The sequence below is a fragment of the Sorex fumeus genome, unplaced genomic scaffold, assembly GCF_029834395.1.
Source record: "Sorex fumeus unplaced genomic scaffold, SorFum_2.1 ptg000047l, whole genome shotgun sequence".
Taxonomy (NCBI): domain Eukaryota; kingdom Metazoa; phylum Chordata; class Mammalia; order Eulipotyphla; family Soricidae; genus Sorex; species Sorex fumeus.
The window spans coordinates 37,250,186-37,267,424 of record NW_026606104.1 but is presented as its reverse complement, the minus strand read 5'-3'; the positions used below and the strand labels follow the sequence as shown (position 1 = coordinate 37,267,424).

Genomic DNA, 17,239 nt, shown 5'->3' with positions numbered 1-17,239 from the left:
GGCACCCTGAGTTCTATCCCTAGTGATATATATATGAGAGAGAGAGAGACACAGAGAGAGAGAGAGAGAGAGAGAGACAGAGAGACAGAGAGACAGAGACTGAGAGATAGGGAGACAGAGAGAGACAGGGGAGAGAGAGGTAGTAGTGAGTGGATAATGTTGCCGAATAAGAAATTAAAACAATTCGTTTGTTTTTTGGGCCATACTCATCCTCTGGGCGTCCTCCTGGCTCTGCACTTCAGCATCACTTCTGGGTGGGACTCAGGGGATCATATGGAATACTAAGGATTCTGCATGGATCAACTCATGCAGAATAAGTGCCTGACCCACTGTACTAGCTCTCCAGGCTTCCCTTCTCTCTCTCTCTCTCTCTCTCTCTCTCTCTCTCTCTCTCTATATATATATATATATATATATATATATATATCACAAATCACAAATCATCCTGTTATTCGTCGATTGCCTCGAGCAGGCCCCAGTAACGTCTCCTTCATCCTAGCCCTGAGATTATATTCAAGGCTCTTTAGGAGAATGAGACCCATCATTGTTACTGGTATTTGGCATATTGGGTACGCCACGGGGAGTTTGCCAGACTCTGCCGTGTGGGCAGGCTACATTCAGTAACCTGTCAGTTTGTCCAAAAAAATTTGGGCCGAGCATCCTCTCTCTCTCTCTCTCTCTCTCTCTCTCTATATATATATATATATATATATATATATATATATATTTTATTAAAAGCAAAACACCATACTTAAACCTTTTGAACAAGGGACCCTTCTACTTGTCCACACACTGAGGTCCACACATAGGAAAGGCACAGTACTGAGTGCTAACTCAACTTAAGAAGGGGCTCTCTGCTCGGATCCTCCTCAGCTCTTGGGGCTGCTACTATAGCTGGGGCTCTCCCACCCACGCCGCCTTGCCTCACTCTGGGCCTGTCTCCTCTGAACAGGAGTTCTTTTGGCTCACCCAGCAAGCTGACGGGACTCTGAGTGTGACACTTGGACCCCCGTCTCCATGGGAATGAAGGCCCTTGGACTTCTGGTGATCTTCATCTCCTGCTGTAAGTGATGAAGGAAGAGGGGGTGAGCTCAGGGCTACCCCCTCCCCTGCCCTCTCTGGAGTGCCCAGGCTCCCCCAATTGTCCTTCTCTCTCTGTCCTGCAAAACTGGGACTGGTCCCAGTCTTGGGAACTCAGGAAACTTCCTGAAAACCCCAAGCTGCTCACCATCCAGGAAGAGAGAGGGCATCAGACGACCACCTGTCACCACACACATGCACATGCACGTGTGTACACATGCACACGTGAGGGGCTGTCTTTTTTTCCTTTTGGATGCTGATTGCCTTTATTTAATTTGCTATGTGTGTTCCAGTGACATCTGGAGTGATGCTCCTGAGATGCCGCTGTTTCTTCTGCAGTGTGGCTGGAGACTTAAGCTGGTCCTACAGACCCAAGCGGAAGCAATGCTGGGGCTGATGGGAAAGTCTTGGACTCTTGGGTTTGATTCCTGGAGTAGAATTTTTAGCTGGGTAGAAATACTACTGGGTTCCAGGTCAACATGGCAAAAATAAGACTCCTTTTCCCTGTGAGTGATGGAATTTGTAGTTTTCAGCTCATGAGGGGGGCAGTGTTGGGGAGCAGGGTAGGGGACCATGTACAGTCTTCTGTAGCTCCCTGGGGTTTCCAAGCAGCCTCTCTCCATGCCCCCATCCCCAAAGCCGTGGTCTCAGAGGGGACCCTCAACTCCAGTTTTCTTTCTAAAGTTCCATCTTTTGTTTTCAGTTTATGGCAAAATATATGCTCATAAAGAAAAGTAAAATAAGTGAGTGTGATGTGGAAAACTCCTGCTCATCCTTCCTCCTTCCAGACCTTTGCCTGAAAAGTCTTGCAAGTCTTTGCTTTTCCTCGTTGTAGATACTCCTAAGATTTACAATTTACACCACACACACACACACACACACACACACACACACACACACACACCAATTTAATAGAGAAGGAATACGGTTCATTGCAAAAGAGAAATCAGACAGCATGATAGGATGCGAAATTCATGCTGTTGTTTTTTTTTTCTTCTCCACCTACTCCAAATTCATTGCCTGGAGATACTGCAGTTAGAGGCGGGATGTTTACAAGGCATCACTCAGTGATTATCCCCTGTCAACGCACAGGTGGGGCGTTCCCGTTTGTTGATATCACAAATGCTATTGCAACAAACATCCTTGTGTATACATAGCCGCCCCGCGCCCTGCCCCCGCTTTCCTGGGCATTAGTGAAAATCACTGGCTCCATGAATGGAAGCGTCTGTTGTCCCTGACACATCTGTGCTTACCCATGAGTTGGTAAAGGCCTGATGGTATTTGTAGGAACCACACTTGCCTTGTCTCAGACCCCAAAAGTGGTCTTCACCTCAGGTGGCAGTTTTCTTCTCTCGTCCACTGTAGGGAACTGCATTGTTCTGAGCGTCACGGACACTGGGTTCCCATCCTGTAACTTCAAGTGTTACAGAAATCTGATCAGAAAACAGATGGGCACTTGGAGAGACAAGAAGGAGGGCCCTCAGTTTATGCGTGCCAGCTCAGCCTGGCTGCCGTCAAAAAGGGTCAAGTCCCGAGTACGGTTCACCCAGACCTTTTCTGTGTCCCTTACAAAAGGCATTATTAAGCATGTACAGTGGTTGCTCACACGTGCAATAATTGGCACAATCAGTGATGAATATAATTTAATTTCCACGCAGACATTCACTAATTGTTTCTGTGACCCTGTTTCTGTTCAAGTAACCTGAGCAGACTTGCTCGCTTGTTCTGTTCTTGTTGTACCTTTGTGATTTACGCCCTATTCTTTGTTGTTGTTGTCGGATCCAAGGATGAGTCACTCAGAGGTCGAGTAAATGGGACCTTCACCCATTCCTCGCTGCAGACACTGAGGACCCCAGCTGTGTGGGCACTGCCAGCAGGGTACCCTCTTCCCGCATTAAGTGCTCTCAGCTGGGAGTGCCAGGGCATCCTGTCCTCTTCTCTGTTTTCTCCTTGGCAGTGCTGGGCCCCACCCATGGCAGCTTCTGGCAGCTTCAGAGGATGGTCAAACTTGTCACGGGGCGCAACGCCTTCTCCTATTACGGATACGGCTGCTACTGTGGACTCGGAGGCAAAGGGACCCCTGTGGATAACACTGACAGGTGATTGAAGGGCCCCCCAGGCTACCTATCGACACGGGTCACCCCTCTGCACTGGGCTCTGGCTTAAAGCAATAGGGAGCGTCAGGGGCTCTTACACACATGTGTCCAAAAGCCCCTCCAGTGAGGGCGAGGGAAGGGCGATCAGAGGGTGGGCCCTGAGGAGCCCAGCACAGCAATTCCCTAGCTTCTGGAATGTGGGGCCTGGACAGTGGCTTTCCTGGGAGCCACATGGGGACTTGTTGCTTGGCCATCACTGTCAGAGACTGGAAGTTCCTTTTATGGAATTTCCCAAGCAGTGCTCAGGGAACTTGAGCCACTTTGGCTACACTCAGCCAACCAGGCTGGACAACTCAATGTACACATCCTCAGGGCCACACCCAACAGGGCTGCGGGGCCATGTGGTGCCTGGTCCCTGTGTATACAAAGCATGTACCCCTGACTGGGGAGCTACTTCCACCCCTGACCCCCCATACTTTATGGCATTTGAAGAAGGAGTGGGGATTTTTGTTTGTTTTTGTTTGTTTGTTTTTAAACGCCAGGCCTCAACAATTCTGTAGTGAGTTCAGTTCAAAGTGCTGCAAACCTTTCCAAATTTCCAGACCCCATGGAGAATGTGCCCATTTCTCAGCTCACCAAGGTGGAGTGTTGTAGACACTTGCAGATCTACTCACTGTCTCCAGGACCAGATGCAGGGATGTTCTGGGAGAGAGTCAGGGAAAAGATATCCAAACTGGATGGGGTCATGAGGCACAGACCTGGTCCCAGGCCCTCACATTCATGGGAGGCTGGGAGGGAATGGGAGTGCAGGGTCCTGGAAGAAGTGTAGGTGGTGGTGTCTAGGGTGTGCCACACGGCATTTGTGGACCCTTTCATCATCTGTACATCAGAGAATGTCAATAGTCCACTTTCATGCTGGGGTGGATAAGTCAGCCTGACAGAGCGGTTTAAATATCACTCCTGGAGCTTGATTCCTCCAAACTGGGCTCAGGAGACCATGGAATATTCCAACCTAAGGACCTCAGGGCCCTGGAGGGGAACTGATACTTCTGACACCCTCATTACTGCAGACACCTGGACACACTTGCGCAGAACCTACTTTTATCCTTACAGTGGCCCAGCCAGTGCTCACTCCTCTCTGATGGGCGAAGACAGCAAGGACCACCCCACCAAAGCCCCCAACATGAAAACATGAAACTCCTAAGTGATGATGTCAGGATGTAACAAGAATTTGCCTGTTTAAATTCTAGACCCTTCCCTCAACACCCCATGCTTCCCCTTTCCTCAAAACATTCTCTCTCTCTTTCTCTCTCTCTCTCTCTTTCTTTCTTTGCTTTTTGGGCCACACCCAGCAATGTTCAGGGGTTACTCCTGGCTCTGCACTCAGGAATCATTCCTGGTGGTGCTTGGGAGCCATATGGAATGCTGGGGATTGAACCCGGGTAAACCGCGTGCAGGACAAATGCCCTACCCACTGTGCTATCGCTCCAGCTCCACATTCTCTCTTCTTGTTCCACCCTGATCCCCCAACACACACACACACACACACACACACACACACACACACACACACACACACACACACACCCCAAATCTGAGCAGAGCTTTGTAAGAGCAAAGCTGCATGGAGTGCATGATTGTTATCGAATGGGTCTCCTCTGAGAATCTTACAGAGCCTGGCATGTAGTAGGTGCTCAGTGAAAAGTCATGAATAAATGAATGAATAAGTGGACCTCTCATTAGTTTGGCAGTGACCGCTCCTTTCTCCCTTATATGGAGAGGACAGTTCTCACTTCCAAGGGTTTGTGAGGGGCAAAGAAGATTGAAACTGATAGTGAGACCTTATTCTCTATCATTTGGTGGGAAGAGGAGGTTGGACCACACCTGATGGTGCTCAGGGGTCACTCCTCCAGTGCTTTGGGGGGTCAGCTGGGTGTAAGGCAAGCACTTTAGCCTCAGTTCTCTCTCTCTCTCTCTCTCTCTCTCTCTCTCTCTCTCTCTCTCTCTCTCTCTCTCTCTCTCCCCCCCCCCACCCCCTCTCCCTCCCTCTCTGGCCCCTTAGTAATCTTTGACTCTGCCGGGGATTACTTCCTGCCTTCCTGCACCTAAGTGCTCTCCTCAGCTCAGTCTCTTTCCCTGGTGCCCGCCCCAGGTCAAGCCTGTGTCTCTCCTGTCTGGCTCCAGGTGCTGCCAGACCCATGACTGCTGCTATGAGAAGCTGAAGCAGGGCGGCTGCCAGCCTGTGCTGAACAACTACCAGTTCCACCTGGTCAACGGCTCTGTGTTTTGTGAGTAGCCTGGAGGGAAATGCTTTGAACCCAGAGTTTTTTTCCAAGTGCCTCCGAAGGGGAGCAGCTGTTGCAGTGGTCAGAGCTGGAGTCCTGGCTCTCTTCCCTGGTCTGTCCTGCCTCCTGGTGACTCATCCAGGCCTGGGGGGCGGGAGGGGGGCGTAGTAGGTGCTCAGTAAATAGGTGTTGCCTGGAGGCTACCTCCAGCCTTGCAGCTTCGCTTGGCAACGGTGGCTCTTGGGAACATTCCTCCTTAGATCTGTCATGTGTTAATAAGAGTTGCACCAATATTTGTCAAGGGTGGATGCATGTCGAACACTGTGATAGGCACCATGGGAGACAGCAGAATAAATAGGTGAGGCCAGAAAGCGGAAGCTGTTTGAGGAAGAGGATGAAGGGTGAGAGTGAGCAAGGGGACAAGAGTCCAGCAAAGCAGGGCTGGCTCCCAATACCCTACACATGATCAGAGACAGAGTGTCCTGAAGACCAGGGACCCTGGAGGCTCAGGGGCCTGCCCAGTGGAGCCAATGGTTTGAATGGATGGGCCTTTGGGCAGCAGTCTTCAAGGACCAAGTGTGTCTTGCTGCTTCTAGCAACCCCCTTTCGGAGCCCCCAGGCCTGAGGAGGAAGACAGGGGTGCTGTGGAGGGCGGTGGGCACGTGGGTGGGGAAAGGACCATCCCGCACTGTCTCCTGCCCACCTGCCTGAGCTGTCACCTGCAGGCCTCCAGCCAGAGCCGAGCCAACAGTCTTCCAGGGGGGTCCTGCTCCCTCTGAGTTTCTTTTCTCCTTTCTTTGGTAGAGAAGCATCCATTTTTATTTTCTTTATTGTGCTTGCGGGATTTCTTGGAGGCATCTCCAATATATTTACGGTGCCCCCACCTCCAACCCCATCTCAGGCTGTTAATTGTTTAAAGAGTTAAAGGTCTCTGCCTGGACTCCCCACCCCATCACTGTCACGGCGTGGCTGAGGGCTGTCCTCCCTGCGAGGGTTAACCCAGCTGAGCCTTCTGAAATCTTGCACAGGTTGCCTAGCAGCTAGTGGCTGCTGGGGTGCATGTGGTGAACAGGCAAGGACGGGGTGGGGGGAGCAGCTGGTCCCTCCCTGTCTCTAAAGGTCCCTGGAAGATCAGTACAGAGAAGGTTCTGGAAGTCAAGCCCAGAGGCCAGTTTTCTAAGATGGGGAGGCGGGGGAGAGTAAAGGCTACCCTCTGGCAGTGAGGTTGTGATTCCTGCTTTGAGGGGACTTATGTAAGTATGTGACATTTGCAAGGGACTTTAAGATCAGCCAGCTGTGCCACCCCACGGCACCCACACATCCGTACATGTATTGTGGGGGGTGGCACGGGGCGTGGGAGGCCAACCAGGGTTCCAATCAGCAGGTGCCACTGTCCCCTCCATCTCGGACTCTCTGGCATCCCCCGCTGCCCAAGGGAACTAACTGGGTTGAAAATGGTACCCCCTAGAGAGGGTCTTGTGCAGAAGTCTTTCTCCCTCTGCCCCTCGTTTGTTCCTCATAGCCCCTCCTCTGTGACATGCCCCCCTCTTTCTCTCCTGGCCTGTGTCTCCACCTCCTGTACTGCTTGTTGATGTGTCCTGTGTTCCCAAGCGGGATATGAGATCAGTAGCCGAGAGCAGGGAGCAGGGATCTGAGCAGGGTCCTTGTTCCCAGAGAGCCTGCGGCGTTGGGGCCCCTGGAGCTACGCAGCATGGGGTTGGTATGCTCAGATCTGTACCCCCAGTTTCCTTCCGGGGGGCAGGCACGTGCTAGGAACTCAGTCTCTGGTGAGGGGATGAATGGGTAAGGCCTGGAAGAGTTGTGCAGAATGGGGCCGGCATGAAACCACAGTGGGTTGGGTGTTTGCCTTGCAAGTGGTCAACCCAGGTTCGATCCTGGGCATCTCAAAAGGCCCCCCCCACCCCTATTTGTGAGGAAATAGGCATGGAGAAGAGAAAATCCTTGCCTGGGCCCCTAAAGTCTGCAGGAAGCACAGCTGGGAGGAGAGCTGGGTCCCTGTTTCCGGGGAGGGCTCCTCTGCTGCCCCCATGGGCCATATCAGGCCGGCCAGGGTGTTCGTCACACAGGGACAGAGCCTTTTCTCTGTGTCCAGGGACAAGTGGCCAGTAGTGGCTGGTAGGGACTGAGTGTTTGCTATGTGTCTGAGGTGGAGGGGGTCAGTCGTGGTGAAGCAGCCCCATTGTCCAGAAGAGCTGGAGACCCCAGCCGAGCCATAAAATATAGTACTTTCAGGGAGGGACATGTTGCTGAAAAAAGAATGATGAGTGCCAGGGCTGGGAAGGAAAGCGGCTTTAAGCATGGAGGAAGGCCTCTCTCAGGAGATGGTTTGTTCCCGAGGCCTTGGGGGGCGGCGATGGGGGGCGAGCAGAGGGCTTGGGAGGGTATGCAGAGGCTGCTGGGCACCAGGGCAGAGTGTGGGGTGGTGGGGTGGATTGGTGGAGGACCTGCCTTCCCTGCAGTCAAGGGGTCCCCTCCAATGCTGTAAGCAGGAGAGGAGTATATGCTCACCCTTGGCTTATCAGAGTCAGGCGGCCACGCAGCAGAGAAGGCCAGGAGCAACAGAGGCGTGGGGGTTGTTTCAGGGGCAGTGGGAGACGTGGCCCCGGCTGGGATGGGGCTGAGGAAGTGGAGGGACGCATCAGCTGCTGGGTCTGTTTGGATGCGAATGAGAGGATCTGCTGACGGAGGAGGGGAGTGAAGCCTAAAGCAGCCAGAGAACCTCGTTGTCTGCCGGGCTGGCCCCGATGGGGGATGCTGGGACTGGGGCCCCTTGCAGGTGAGCTGTCTCTCAGCACCCCCGAGGTGGGATCAGCTGGACACACGCTAAAGAATCCGAGCTCAAGGCAGACAGGTGAACTGGGAGGGAGGGGTGTCGGGCACCCTGGAGGAGCCTGGCTAGGCAGACTGGCAGCTCAGCCTCCTGGCTTGGCCTCCTGGCTTGGCCTCCTCATTTGAGAGTCTTTCAGGAAAGGATGAAGGATACTCAGAAGTGGTCAAGTCCTCCCTTTGTGCCTCAGTTTTTCCATTAGCAAAATAGAAGAGGTGGGACCTGGAGTTTGACAGGATTTCAAAGGTGGTGTCGAAAGATGGCCTTTCTCCAGCCTCGGTCTTTCTTTTCACAGCTCCAGGAGGCTCGGGGATGGAACCCGCTGCCAGAAGGAGCATTGACTGGCAGGAGAGAACATGGCATTGGGAAGCACCAAAGACTAAGCCAGAAAGGGGGAGGGAGGCGAGGGGAAGGAAGAGGAGAAGGGAAAGACCACGCTGAGAGGGGCAGAAGATGGGGGCTGGAGCGATAGCATAGCTGGTAATGCACTTCCCTTGCATGCGCCAGACCTGGGTTCGGTCCCCAGCAATCCATATGGTCCCCTGAGCACTGCCAGGAGTAGTTCCCGGGTGCAGAGCCAGGAGTACGGTCCTTAAAAAAAAGAAGCGGAGCAAAAGATAGTGATGAGAGAGCAGGAAGGGGCAGAGAAAAGGCAGGGGGGTGGCCCAGGTAGAATGTGTAACCTGTAGGCCTCTAGAGAGGTCACAGCTGGTATGACCACGCATGGGCCAGCCCCTGTGGGGAGGAGAACAAAGTTGGATGAATGGCATGGGAACCCTCCAGCCCAGAGGGCCTGACCCTGCGAGGACCCTTCAGAAGAGCTAGTGGGTCCTGGTAGACCCCTGCAGCCTCTCGGGCGGGGCCGGGGTCAGCGGAGGCGAGTGAGGGATTGAGGCAGCAGGGGAGAGAGGCCCTCCAGGGGCTTCCTGAGGGAGCTGGATCATGCAGGGTTCTCACAGATGGTGAGGGGGGAGTGGGAGGCCAAAGGTGCTCCAGGCTCCCGGAATAAATAGCGCGCGAGGCAGGCACTGAGGCCAGAGGCGTGAACACCCCAGCACACTTCCTGGGGCTGAGTGGAGGGTGCAGCTGGAGCGGAGGGTGGGTGTCGGCATGTCTTAAGAAATCAAGTCACCAAGGAGACGTGGGCGGACAGCATGGGGGAACTGTGGACGCATGAGAGGGAGGGAGGGAAACAAATAGGCTTTCTAGCCAGCACGGGGCCGACTTAAGAGGGGGTATCTTTCTCCAGATTGGCAAGTCCAGGCTCCCTCCTTATCACCCCCCTCCTACCCCACAGCCCCCCAGGTCATTGTCCGTGCTGGGCACAGCCTGGTCACTCCTTGGCAAACAACGCAAGAGCCCTGCTTGCTTTTGGAGCGTTTATGCATCTCACTGCTTTGTAAATGCCAAGCCCGAAGTTGACTTAACTAACGCCAGCCCTGGGTATCTGGTTGCCTCCCATCCTCACGCCAGCGCCTCCAAGGAGAGCGGAACTGCTGTGAAGTCCCCATCTAGTGAGGGATGCTGTGCCTGAGGGCGCTGTGCCTTAACCTGCTAGAGCGCTGCCCTCTGGTTTGGAGAGCGCCGCCTAGTGGTGACTCAGTCAAAGGGCAGACACTTGTTCCCAGAGGCCCTGGAGGTTTACCCACCCTGAGCACCTGTTCTGGATGCTGCCTGTGATCCTGATGGACAGGACAGACAAGTCACTGCCTCACTGTAGGGCTTACACTCTATAGAGAAGACACAGGGCCAGGCAAGTAGATAAAGAGAACACGAGGTCATGGAAAGGAAAGCTTGAGTGAAGTAAAGGGCAGGGGAGGGGCGGGGTGTGAGGAAGGGTGGCTGGAGAGAGAGAGAGAACTTGATTTACTTTGTTGAATTGGGGAGGAGAGTGTTTGGGTGACACCTGGTGATATTCAGGGTTATTCCTGGCTCTGGGCTCAGGAGTGGCCCCTGGCGGGATTTGGGGGGACAGGCAAAGGCTCTGCTGGGGATTGAACCGGGGTCAGCTGCATGCAAGGAGAGTGCCTGACCTAGAGGGAACTTTAGATCAGGAAGTCAGGAAGAGATTTTTACCACGAGCCAATAAGCGGGATGCCTTCCGCCCCTTGAAGACCTTGGAGAGAAGTGTTTTAGGCGGAGAGAACAGCGCAGGCTCTGGGGTAGGGCCGAGGAAGACATGAGGCATAGGCCGAGGTGGGCATGCCTGGCATAGTTGGGGGAGGGTGGTGAGCCATGAGGAAGGAGCAGCTGGTCAAGGCAGGGCAAGACAAGTCTGCTTTGGGGCTCACGGCAATAATCTGTGTTTCCTGGGACCATACCTGGCAATGCTCAGGAGTTACTCTGGGTCATGTGCTCAGAAATTACTCCTGGAGGTGTAATTACTCCTGTTCGGGGGACCATATGGCATCCCAGGGATTGAACCTGGGTCCAAGCAAGTGCCATGCCTGCTGTAGTATTGCACTGGGCCTCACGACAAGAGCTTGGACTGTCTCCTCCAGAGAGCAGAAGCCACAGCAGGGCTTTGAGAAGGAGAGTGAAACTGATCCTGTTTTTCTCTTATCAAGCACCCAGTTGAGCAGAAAGATGGTTCGAGGATCACAGCCCAGGCTTTGTGTGTGCTGGGCCCCTTTGCCTGTCCTTTGGCCCCTGACAAAGGTCCCCTTACATGGTCCTATCCTCAGCCATGGCACTACGAGGCATAGTTCCTCGGCCTGAGAAACATCACACTGATGGCCTGAGGCACCAAACCGTCAGGTTCCTGGGCTCCAGGGCCCCTGGGGAGTGTTGGGGAGCCCCCCTTCAGAGAATCACCCAGTTTACCACCAGGGGTAATCCTGGTGGGCCCCAAATACTACTGGCTGGAGCCTCACCAAGAGTGTTCCTGGGTTCCCCATGCCACTGGTATAGCCTCTACCATAAGAAGAAACAGAAAAGGAGGTTCATGGAAGAACCCACAGTGATGGGACTGGGCAGCGGCTGAGCCGAGGGAGCAGAGGGGAGAGCGTGACTGCTGGGGGCTGGCTGTGGGGAGCACAGGTAGGGGGGGCATCGGGCAACTGCCTGCCTGAAAGTTTCAGTAGGAGGGACGCCTTTGCAGAGCAAGGGTGTGGGTGCAGGTCCTGCTGGGTGAGCAGAAGGGCCAGTGATGTCCTGAGTCCTGCTGACCATAGTAAAGTGGCAGGGGACGAGAGGCGGGAGCGACAGGCTTCGCTGTGTGGCCTGGCCTTAGCCCAAGAAGCGCGCTCTGTGGCCGCTACAGGTGACTCATGAGAGTGGGGAAGGGCTTGGGGAGAAGAGACTCCAGTTTTATTTATTTGGGTGCAAAGGTGGTTCCATGCTAGGGCCTAATGATATATCGCTGCTCAGACTGTGTGGTATCAGGAAATACCAGGCCCACACCTGGCCGTGCTGGAGTCTCCAGGGCCACACCTGGCAATCTGGGGACCTCCAGGACTGCACCTGGTAAGGCTGTGCAGTGCCGGGGATAGAACTTGAATGAGGGGCGTGCAAGGCATGGGCCAAACTCCTGCCCTACCTCCCAGGCCTCCCAGCTTCATTCCTTTCTCTTTTCACTGTTTTCAGTTCTTCACCTCATTGCAATAACTGTCTTGTCCCCAGCCTTAGAGTTCAATCCCAGGGATGGGTAGCATGGGAACTGAGTGACCCTGTGTGTCTCTGCAGGTGAATGTGCCTTGGGCCTCAGCGTCAGCGGCTGCCTGTGTGGGCTGAGGGCCTGCGAGTGTGACAAGCGGTCTGTGTACTGCTTCAGAGAGAACCTGCCCACCTATAAGAAGAGCTTCACCCAGTTCTCCAGCCGGCCCTACTGTGGCACAAAGCGATCTCTGTGCTAGGGCAGCCGCGGGTCACCTGTCGGCCAGCCCCTGCCTTGGGACCCTCTTGTGGAAAAGCTCCTCCCATCTCCAGTAGATTCCAGTCCCTGCAGTTCTCACTTCTGTCCTGGGCCTAGGGTGCTCCTTTGTCACTCAGCACTGGGAGTGCTGGACATCAGCTATAGGAAAAGACAATAGCCCTGCACCTCGAACAGACAGAACGAGATGCCCCTGAGAGCAGTGCATGCTGAGAAACAACAGAACACACTGGCCAAGGAATGTCTCGCCCTTCCCAGCCAGTGTCCTGGAAGGGGAAGCACAGGGTCTGTTCTCCATGCCCCCTCCCCCACAGCGTCCACATGAAAAGTAGATTTGAGCAATAGATCCCAAACCCAGCTCCGACTGGGAGCAAAGCAGACATCCTGGATAAGGGGCTCGTGGCCCTCCATGAAGCACCCACAAAGTGGTTTTGGAGTTAGTTTCTCATTTGCCCGAGTTCTGGCCTCTAAAAGCCCTCCCTTGGAAAAGCGTGTCCCCATTTTCACCTCTCAGGAGACGTCAGCATGACTCACTGCTGTCACTGAATGTCAGGGTCCAGAATGCCAAAGAAGTGGAGAAAGGCCATGGGAGAGACCCCAACTGCCTGTACTTCCCAACCCCTGGTTTTCCTCCGAGTTTGATGCTAATAAACACGAGAGTGATCTGACCTGGGTGGATTCTGACTTTCTGGTTTTCCTTTTCTGGAGAACAAAGACACAGCAAACACCGTGTCACTCTCAGACCAGGGGGAACAGAGAGGTCAGTTGCAGAGGTCAGTTCCTGGCAACTGATCGCCAGGAAATGCTGGTCATGAGGCTGATTTGGGGGACAAGAACCCTGGGAACTTCTGGGAGGTCTGACAGGGCTTCCTGGGGGTGGGGGTGGGGATGTTGCGCTCTGTCAGCTCCTCTGAGCACTGGAAGGAGTTGGGAGACACCTGGGGTGCGCAGGGTCTCCCGCTGGAGGGACAGAAGGTGGCTGGACACAAGCTCTGCCACCCAACTCTCCTCAAGAGGCTCGTCTCCGCCCGGCCTCCAGCAACCTGCATGACCCTTTCCTACAGCTCACCTCCCACACTCAATCTGTCGGCACTACCTTCGGAATATATTTAGATTGTGTGTTTTTAAAAGCTCAGCAAAGTGTACGTGTTAAAAAAAAATAAACAAGAGGGGGAGAAGCTAGCCTCTGACTGCGTCTCACCCCCGTGGTGTCCGCCATCACCTCACACGTGGGCGACTGGACCATTCTAACCATCCTCTAGCTGCCACTGTTGGACGTGAGAGCTGCCAGCACAAGAGCTGGCCGGCCCCATGCCTGGTAGGTGACGGCGTCACTCCTCAGCTCACACCCTTGGCGGGTCCCCATTAGCCCCCGAGCGTTAATGCTCCTTCCCATGCTCGCAGACCCCACACCTGCCCTCCTGGACCTCAGCTTCCCAACTTTCTCCTGCACTCCTCCTTGCCACTGCCCTGACCTCCCACTGTCCCTTACACCAGCACCCCACTCCTGCGGCCACTCCCTGCCAGTTCCCTCCGGGAAGGGGGAGCGGTCACACGTGGCCAGTCCCACCTCTGGAATCTCACCTTCTTTTTTTCCTCTGGAGACAACACCAAGCATGCTCAGGGATCAGTCTTCAGGCCCCGGGGTGAGCGGTGTGCAAGGCAAGTGCCTTCCCCACTGTCCTATCTCTCCAGCTCCCGTGAGAGAAAGCTCCTCACCTTCTAAGCTGATTTACACTGACACCCTGCTCTCTCCTGCCGCCCCCTCCACCTGGTTTTTGTATTCTTGAGCCGAGCCTCTCGTTCTGGCTCTTTCCTCAGCCCCTCAAAGCAGTCAGCTATATCCATCATCTCCCCCCGCTAGGAGGTAAGCTCAGGAAGGCAAGAATCTTTGTCCTTCACTCTTTTTAATTTTTGGTCGCTCACTGACCAAAAATCTATCTGTATATCAATATGTTGAACACCCTGAAGTCATAAGAGAATGTGGAATGTGAAGGAAGTTTGTAAGTTAGCTCAAAGTGGGAAGCAGGGAATATGGGGTGCTGTTTTATTTATTTTTAATTTTTATTTATTTTAATTGAATCACAGTGAGAGACACAGTTACAAAGGTGCTCATGATTCAGTGATATAACGTTGCAACACCCATCCTTCACCAGTGTACATTTTTCTTCATGATATCCCATTTCCCTCCTTCCACTCCCCGCCCCCACCTCTATGGCAAACATGTTTCTTCTCTGTCTCTATCTCTGTCTCTATCTCTGTCTCTCTGTCTCTCTCTTTTTCCTTTTGAACATTATGGGTTGCAATACAGATAGCACAGTGGTAGGGCATTTGCCTTGCAAACTGCTGGCTCAACCGAGCCGGGTTCGATTCCTCCACCCCTCTCGGAGAGCCCGGCAAGCTACACCCGCACGGCAAAGCCTGGCAAGATACCCGTGACGTATTCAATATGCCAAACACAGTAACAACAAGTCTCACAATGGAGACGTTACTGGGCCCGCTAGAGAAAATCAATGAACAATGGGAGGACAGTGCTACAGTGCTATATTTACCCACTTTCAACACTCAGTTCTTGTCCAGAGTAATCATACTGGTCCTTTTTCTATCAGGTGCTGATTTTTTTTTTTTTTTTTTTTTTTTTTTTTTTTGCTTTTTGGGTCACACCCGGCGATGCACAGCGGTTACTCTTGGCTCTGCACTCAGGAGTTACTCCTGGCGGTGCGCAGGGGACCATGTGGGAATCTGGGAATTGAACCCGGGTCAGCCGCGTGCAAGGCAAACGCCTTACCCGCTGTGCTATCTCTCCAGCCCCGAGGTGCTGATTTTTGAGTGAACAAAAACCATGCCCATGAGAGCCACATGGACACATGGGAACTCCTAGGAGTCTGGACTTGATCTTGGCAACAGTACATGTGGAGCGGAGGAAGGAGGCGAAGGGAGAGGGGTGTCCTGGTGCTCTGAGCCACCTGCAGGTTTTCACCAGCAGGACCTTGGTCAGCTCAGCCTCGTGGCGAGTGTCATTATGGGCCAAATGAATGGCATAGCCCACACAACAGAGAGCTGGGAGGGTGGGCCTGGCAGTACTGGGGACTCAGTCATCCTCCTTCCCTTTACCCCCTGGTGCTGCTGGAGTCCACAGGAGCCAGCCTTGAAAGCTGCTGTAGTTCTCTCCGACTGACTGCAGTTCCCATCAGCTGCGCCTTGTGAGATCTGGCTGGGCCTCAAACACCAAGGAGGGGGGAGGTGTTGGCTCAGGCCCCCCTCCCGTGCTGCCATGGCTGCGCTTCCCTCCCCCATTCACACTCCCGGGATAGTTGCAAAGCCGGGAAAGGCTGAGCAGATGTGGGGTGTGTGGCGTGTGGCGGCGAGCCATGGAAGGGCAGTCAGCTGGGGTGCGGCGGGGAGTGAGTTTTGTGGGTTTGTGGGTCATGAGTGCACGGGCTGGCGGTTGGCCGTCCAAGCATCAGGAAATTCCCTGGGAACCCCAACCACACCCAGATGGCCTGATGCCCCTGTGGCGATAAGCGTTTGCCTGGCCTGTGTGTGACTACAGGCTCTAGCCCTGGTGGGTCACGTGCTCTGAGCGAGGTCCCTGCAGCGCTGCTATGTGGGACCCCCAGCGCCACGACAGAGATCATCTCTGCACACTGGAGCCAGGTGTGTGCAAATACCCCAAGTAAAGTGTGCTGGGACTAGACAACAAAGAATTGGGGGGTGAGGGCGGGCCAGGGCCCTGAGCCAGAGGAAGGGAGGTGGGGAGTCCAGGCTGCCTCAGTAGCTGGCGCTGTGAGCCCTCACCAGGCCCAGGCACAGGGGCATGTCTGCACCCAAGTTACGTGCACCCCCTACAGGCAGAGACTGGTAAAGTCCCCAGTTAACCAGGCTCAGTAGGGAAAGGGCTGGCTCTAGGCTATAGAGCTGGCAGGTGGCAGAGCAGGGACATGGGCCTGCCCTGAGGTTCTGCTATGCAGAAGAAATCTGGGACAAGAAGGACCAGGGGGGTGGGTGACCCCAGAGGTTCTGCTAGATAGTGGAGGTCATGCCTAGCTTCTGCATCGGATCAAGCCAGAATCATTGTGTGTTTTCATTCATTCATTCATTCATTCATTCCAGGGAGATGAAGGCTGGGCTCAGATTCAGTGGAGACATGCTTCTCGGAGCCCCTAGAGACCCAGACATAGAGACAGAAACCTCGGCTCACAGGAACGGGGGTGGGGGGTGGGAACAGAGAGTTGAGTTAAGCCTGTGGTGCTAGAGATTGAGGTGAAGAAGAGTTGGCTAGACAAGGTTTCTGGGTAAGGCTCTGGGTTCTGTGTAAGCAGCTGGGGTGGGAGAGAGTTGGGGGGGAGGAGTGTAGTGGACAGGTCATACTTGGGACCAGAGCAGGATGCTGTGATGCAGGGGTGATACTGGAGCAGACTGGGCAGTAAGGGGGCGGGCGGTCAGGGACAGCAACTGGACAGAGCTTGGCTTTGCACAAGGCCTTCCAAGCCCATTTCCGCTCTGTAACAAAACCCCTGTATTTTGAACATCTTTGGGGCCGCTTCTTCTTAGGGTCCTGGGATTTTTCACAGGAAGGCCAGCAGTTATACAGCCCAGTTTCACAGGTGAAAAAAAGAGGGTCTAGAAAGGTAGGCGAGGTCAGGCTGGCTGGAATCAAACACTGTCTCCTGTGTCAGGGGGAGGTCAAAGGCCACCTGTGCCTTCAGTCCCAGTGCCACAGGGGGCTGGCATCCGGCTCTCCTGAGATCAAAGCTGGGCAGGTGCCAGGGGCCTCTCTGGGGGTTTGAGGTAGTAGCAGAACAGTCCTAGGGCTCCTTCTCCTCTTCCTTCCATCTCTCTCTCTCTTGCTCACTCGTGATCTCTCTCTCTGGTCCTCACTCCCACATGGAGGAGACAGATTTCTTTTGCTGAACCACAGCGTTGCTTCTGCCAACTTCCCAGGGGGAGAGAATGTCCCCGTGCATGTTCTATCAGTTCCTCCTTCCTGCTATCTATGGTTGTTTGCCAATCTGGCTCCAAGGGCCTCTGGCCCAACATGCCAACCCAAGGACCTCAC

At 54.2% G+C, this 17,239-nt stretch overlaps 1 protein-coding gene across 1 annotated transcript; it reads left to right on the top strand.

Moving 5' to 3' along the window:
• The first annotated feature begins 997 nt into the window (after positions 1 to 997).
• PLA2G2C (phospholipase A2 group IIC) lies at positions 998 to 12,203 on the top strand. Its single transcript, XM_056123660.1, has 4 exons — positions 998 to 1,063; positions 3,038 to 3,179; positions 5,361 to 5,464; positions 11,994 to 12,203. Exons 1-4 carry the CDS (start codon positions 1,018 to 1,020, stop codon positions 12,161 to 12,163), a joined length of 462 nt encoding a protein of 153 aa, XP_055979635.1. The 5' UTR covers positions 998 to 1,017; the 3' UTR covers positions 12,164 to 12,203.
• The last annotated feature ends 5,036 nt before the right edge of the window (positions 12,204 to 17,239 follow it).

What these genes read in the sequence shown, in the direction of transcription:
- PLA2G2C (XM_056123660.1), top strand. Translation starts at nt 1,018, where the DNA reads ATGGGAATGAAGGCCCTTGGACTTCTGGTGATCTTCATCTCCTGCT. An exon ending in GGTGATCTTCATCTCCTGCT is followed by an intron (nt 1,064 to 3,037) that starts GTAAGTGATGAA and finishes TCTCCTTGGCAG; the next exon opens with TGCTGGGCCCCACCCATGGC. An exon ending in GGTCAACGGCTCTGTGTTTT is followed by an intron (nt 5,465 to 11,993) that starts GTGAGTAGCCTG and finishes GTGTCTCTGCAG; the next exon opens with GTGAATGTGCCTTGGGCCTC.